General features: G+C 34.6%; 1 protein-coding gene across 1 annotated transcript in view; it reads left to right on the plus strand.

Annotated features, from left to right (window-relative positions):
- The window catches only part of GPC5 (glypican 5), a 682725-nt gene extending 676974 nt beyond the window's left edge, over positions 1–5751 (plus strand). The window contains exon 7 of the mRNA XM_049647136.1: positions 2120–5751. Coding sequence (XP_049503093.1) covers positions 2120–2314 — 195 coding nt within the window. The 3' untranslated portion in view covers positions 2315–5751. The remainder of the gene's footprint in view (positions 1–2119) is intronic.
- The last annotated feature ends 249 nt before the right edge of the window (positions 5752–6000 follow it).

The raw sequence follows: 6000 nt of genomic DNA on the forward strand, positions 1-6000 counted from the left end.
AAGAGAAGTTGTAATGATACATGAATAGTGGAGATGGAAGTTTTATTTTAAGATACAAAGCAGTAGAGTACATTTTTATATCCAATCACTGCTTAGAGATGAAGTATTGTAGCAAGAGCTGCAGATAAGGACTTGTGTGTAATTTGTATACAGGTGAGAGCACAATCTGTCGGGATGGATTCCCAGAAAGAGACTACAAAGGAAGAACAGAGATTTCTGCTATTAACTGAAACATTTATCTTTATTTTCCTGGAAGTTTGAGGAGAGAAACGATCAAACTAAGAAGAAATTGGAATAGTTTAATCCAAAAGATGTGGGGTTTGAATAAGGATCTTACTGTGAAAGCTTGTTTTTGTTGATTAGAAATGTATAGGGAATTTTGGCAAGATAAATTTTATCATAGTTGTGAGAATGAAAATGAACATTTGTGGATGTGTGATGATTGAGAAGGAAGAAAATGAACATAGTAAGATGAAACTTTCATGCAGAGGACGCAGAGATATACCCCATCAGAGGGAGATAGGATTATTGGGAACCTGGAAGTGTGGGTCAGATAGAATTGTGGATATTTTTTGATGAGTTTGTCTGAGGAAGCAGTGATTATGTCTCATATTCAGGGACTTGGAAACAGTGAGAGGGATTGTGAAGAGGATGAGAAACTGAAACGTGGAGAAAAAGTAAGATATGATGGCTTGTTTCCCGGGGTATGATCTTCTCAGTAAGGGAATGTCTTATGGAATATTAACCTCTTGTTTGGAGGAATATGCAAGAGAATCAGGGGAGACATCTTTTTGAATTTAACACCTATTAACACATTTAGGAAATGCTAATAAATAGAAATTAATTCTGACCAGAATTTTTTAATTATTTACCGTTTCATTCTTGTTAGGGAAAAATTAATTTTAAAGAATTGCAATATTTCACAATTTGTGACCTCATTTCATTTTTAATTTTGAAAGCTTATAAAAAAGTCCAGCTTCTTTGATGTAAGTGTTCCTTAAATGCTAAACATATTCATCTTAGTTGTACTGCGGATATTTTACCCTTTGTTTTCCAATATGAAATATTGTCGTTGGGCTGCATGTTTAATTATTGTCTGCCAGTCGATACTATTATCTAGAAAATCTCCTAGAAGTAACAACCCTGATACTTTCATGAAGCACCCTAAAAATTTAAATGCCATTAAGTGTTCAGCAGTGGTACATTTTGTTCATAATATAGCAGTACCCTCTTGTGCTCATGCTTGGTCATATGTTCTATACTGCCTTACAGGGGTGTGTGCCACATACTCAATCATTTCTCTCATCTTAGCTTTAAGTGAAATATTCTATTATTCATGATATCATCTTCTTGAAAAGGAGTTCAGGCATTACCAATATTATTCAAAAATATTACCAGCACTCCCATGCTGTAGGGGGAAATGGCTATTCCATCCATTTCGCTCGTATTAGTAAATAAAATACTTGAGAACCAAGAACCAAGAAGTTGGTTAAATTTCCTAAGTAATTTGTAGAAATGGAAGTGGGATCTAAGTCTTTTGTTCCCAGGTTCAGTTCTGTGCCATATGCATTGGACTATGCATCTGATCCAAGAAAGTTTAAAGCTATATACACATATATGTGCAAAATTCGACATTCTTTTAACGGAATCTTTTCTTGAAGAATATTACTCTATGTTTTGAGAAATTTTGGATTTTTGGCTTACAGCACAGCACAGTAGTATCAACCAATATACTGCAAAGGGAGTTGTGTCGTCCTGGAGTTTGATTGATGGAGTTTGATTGACCAAGCTTAAATATGTTAATTCAGAGACAAAAGATTCTCCAGCCAAACTATCCATGAGCAAGAAAGCCTGGTTTATTGGCTTTCCAAAGCCTCAAGCAAAGCTTGATTATTGAGCCGATATGCAGATTGTAGATCTTTGTAGCTGTAACAACTTGCCCATTATTTATTATTATTTCAGTAGTTTTAATTTTTCTTACAGACTCAATTTGGTAAAGTATTCTCACCAAAATAGTAGAGCCCCATAAGAAAATCATTCTAATTTAGACACGTTTCTGAATCACTTCGTTAGATGACTTGAGTCTTCCATTAATAAGTGTTTTTGTATCCATATTTAGTTGTTGCAGGGTAGGTCACCCAAGCCCAACAAGTGGGAACTGCAGATGGGCAGTGGCGGTGGCATGGCTGAACAGGTCAGCGGGGAGTGTGATGATGAAGACGGTTGTGGGGGATCGGGAAGTGGAGAAGTCAAGAGGACGCTGAAAATCACGGACTGTAAGTACACGATTCTAACACCACTTCTAAAGAATTAATTTTGAAATATAATTGAAGATAATTATTATTGTGAATGTAAAGTAATAATGAGAGTGAATTCAGAAGCATGCAAAAGGAATTGGAAATGAAAATGACCCCATTTTTAAGTTATTCAGGACATGTATTCTTGGGGGTTTTGTTATCTTTAACTCATGGCTTTGAATGGAAATGGCATTTTTATTTTTTCTGAGAAAGACTAGTGAATGACCAGTTCTGAGAATTAAAGGCTTTAAAGGCAGATAGTCCTCAGGGCATGAAATGACTATTAGGGTGCCTATTAAATGCATATTGGTAAATAATGTCAAACCAGGATGGGTAAACTCTACTAAATAATCAAATTCTGCAACTTCATTATATTGTGCCATTACATAAAAGATACTTTACCAGGTTTGCATCAGAGTCGAATTGCAAAGAAATTGGTTAAATATATGGTTAGTGATAGTGGAAACTGCTCAGATTTAACTCTTAGGAATTTGTTCTCCCAAAAAAACTCTCACCGGTCATTCTCCTTGTTGCGGTTGTATGAGTTTGAAAACCGTTTCCGGTATGGCTGGACTGATCACCACGGCAAAAGATGGAGCTTCCAAATGACAACAGCCACAACAAATCACCAGATGAACTTTGTTTTCTTTTCTTCACTTTCAAAGATGAGGCATATTGGCTCTTCCTTGTTAGGTATGTGCAGATGTTCAGGTGGGCAAGACAACCAAAGTTATCAACTGAGAAAGAAGGATGAAAGTTAATGTACTCAGGGCAGCTACCTTCCAGCTCTTTATTTGTCTCAGGTCATACCAAAGGTGACTACTTTATAAAGTAATTTTCTGGACCTGTGCAGCCCTATCTGGAGGCTAGTCTGATAGTTTCTCTCTAAATCACAAAGGGCTGCTTTGGAACTGTTAGACATGTCCTTTCATGACTTTGGTGGGAGAAGAATTCATTTGCTTTTCACTTCTTGTAATAAATTTAGAACACTACACATGCTTCAAGCATCAATACTGCATTCTTTCTAGGCTCTTGTTTTATAAGGCAGATATATTGGTTAAAAAAATGGAAGCCACAGAGGTGCAAAATACAAAGGACAATTAATATGAAGAAACATGTTTTCTTGTTAGAAATAGAAATAAATTTAATATAGAAAGTAAATAGATGGTGCGGGGTGGAGGGGTTGCCTGGGTGACTCAGTTGGTTAAGCGACTAAATTCAGTTCAGGTCATGATCTCATGACTCATGAGTTCGAGCCCCACCTCGGGCTGTGTGCTGATAGCTCAGAGCCTGGAGCCTGCTTCAGATTCTGTGTCTCCCTCTCTGTCTCTGCCTCTACCCTGCTCAGGCTTGCTCTTGCTCTCTCTCTCTTTCAAAAATAAATAAACATAAAGAAATTAAGAAAAAAGAAAGTAAATAGATGGGATTTAGTACATTGGAGCAGGAGTTGAACCAATGGCCACAAAATGTCTTGATATATTAAGGCAATTTCTTTGTGAAAATTAAATATCTTCTACTCTTGTAGGGGCAGGTTAGGATACATGTTTTTGTTATTGGTATTAATATAGTTTATCAGGCTGATTCTTCTGTTTTACTCTATATTTTGTTGGTTAGGCCAAAACAACAAGAAAAGGAGGAAGTAGAAAATGAAAATGAAAGGGTTTTCACTAGAAAAAAAATAATTTTTCTAACAGTTAAAATGTCCTCCATTGTATTTTGGAATTATGATACTTATCTATTAGGATAATATTAGTCTTTCATTTTCATTTTATCTTCAGTATTTCCATGTACCATAATTTTATTGCAATTTGACTATTAGTAGGGCTTTAAGGCATAAATATTATTATAAAGAATAGTTGAAGTTGAAACTTCATCTATAAATTATATGCATGTATGTGTGTGTGTAGAATTAGCATTTTTATAGGAATTTTTTCACTCTGGGAGTTATTTATAAGCTCAAGAACTCATTATGTATTAATAGATTACTCTCTCCCTCTCTTTTTTTTTTTTTGTTTATTTCACAAGAGAAGTAGAGATAGTGGAGGATATTCAACCACTAATAATTTTCTCACAAACCATACTTGTCAAGGTGGCAAGAATGAATTTTTACCTCAAAACCTTGTTTTCAATTATTACTGATATGAACACGTATGGTGCAAGCAACTATCCATCAGAATTGGAGAGATTTAAGATTTAGATGGTTTTCAGCAACTCCAGGCAAACATTTTTTTTAAAATCCACATCTGCTATAAGTGGGTTGCCTATCGTGTTTCTCAGAGTTTATAGCTGTTGCCTTTCAATTTTTAATAAGTGGTTAGGAAACCACTGTGGATAGTATGCTGAAATAAATAGGGGCAGGGAAAGTAGCAATGCATAGGTCACATTTCTATTTTTATACAGCATGATCATATTTTCCTTGTGTTTGTCTCATTTGATATATTGCTAAAGCAAGTTGAGACCTAGTTTTAGATGGCTATAATGACTTAAAACTCAAGTGCTCTAGAAAGTTTGCCAGGTTTGAATTTGAATAAAGAACTTGAAATGCACCATTGTCTCTTCTTTACACGGATGTGTATTCTTTATAAAATACAACCTTACTACAATACAGTTCATTTGTCACCTCAAAAATGTCTGATTAGAAAGAGTTATACCAAAATGTATTTACGTAATTATAGCCATGTAGGATTACATGGAATAACACTAATACTGTGTTCTGCAAATTTGATTTTGCTTCATTTATGACAATTTTCAAAGCTGGTGAATATTTTACTAATTATTCCTTAACCTGATCTTCCATCTGTTCTTGTTCATGTTTATTTCAGACAAGAGAGGGTTCTACACACTTTAACGGGCAAAGTTTTACCATCAAAATATTTATATACCTTTTAGGTATCATTTTGTTTTCATCACCAATGGTATCAAATAATTTAACAACTTTTTAGCTTTCAAAACTACCTGGTGGCTATTATGAAATGATAACTGATATGTTTCTTATAAAAAGCAGCCATCTGTACTCTGCAGTGTTTACTCTTAGGAAACTGAAAATATTTTCCTATTTCAGTAAAATGATTTAAAAATTCCAATCTTATGGGAACTTACTCTGTGCTTTTTTTTAGGTATTGAATCTGGCTCATTTGTATAGGTGTGGTTATTTCACTAGTAACCTGGAAGTGTAGGGTCAAAATGGCTTTGAACCTTCATTTTGCCTCACTCGACACTTGGCACCCTTTCAAAGAGGCTGATTGATGCAGTTTCTAAACACCAGTGGGAAAAAACAAGTTCTGTTCTTTTAGCCATGCAGAGCAAACATATTGACACAATCATCAATACTTTTTCAACTACTTGACTATTCTTCTAATACCCGAAATTCTGATAGTTTCAAATGTTGAAAAACAAACCAGAATGGCACTAAAATACGAGCTGTAGCAAAACTATTCCATGTATTGTTTTGGAATCTGTAGTAGCATTGCTTGCAATTCATATGTGATATTGTAATTTAAATTTCAATTTTAAAGAAAAACACAGACTGTGTAACCTAGAACCAGATTCATTTTGATAAGGTGGTTCACAGTGATAACTCAGATGCATTGAATTTGACCCCAGTTTGATTCAGCTATAATACATTCAAGAATAGTAGGGTGATTTTCAGTTTTCAAATTGTGATAATTTCTATTGTCATATTCATCATTGTTCATACAATGTT

This window comes from Panthera uncia, assembly GCF_023721935.1.
Source record: "Panthera uncia isolate 11264 chromosome A1 unlocalized genomic scaffold, Puncia_PCG_1.0 HiC_scaffold_16, whole genome shotgun sequence".
NCBI classification, from domain to species: domain Eukaryota; kingdom Metazoa; phylum Chordata; class Mammalia; order Carnivora; family Felidae; genus Panthera; species Panthera uncia.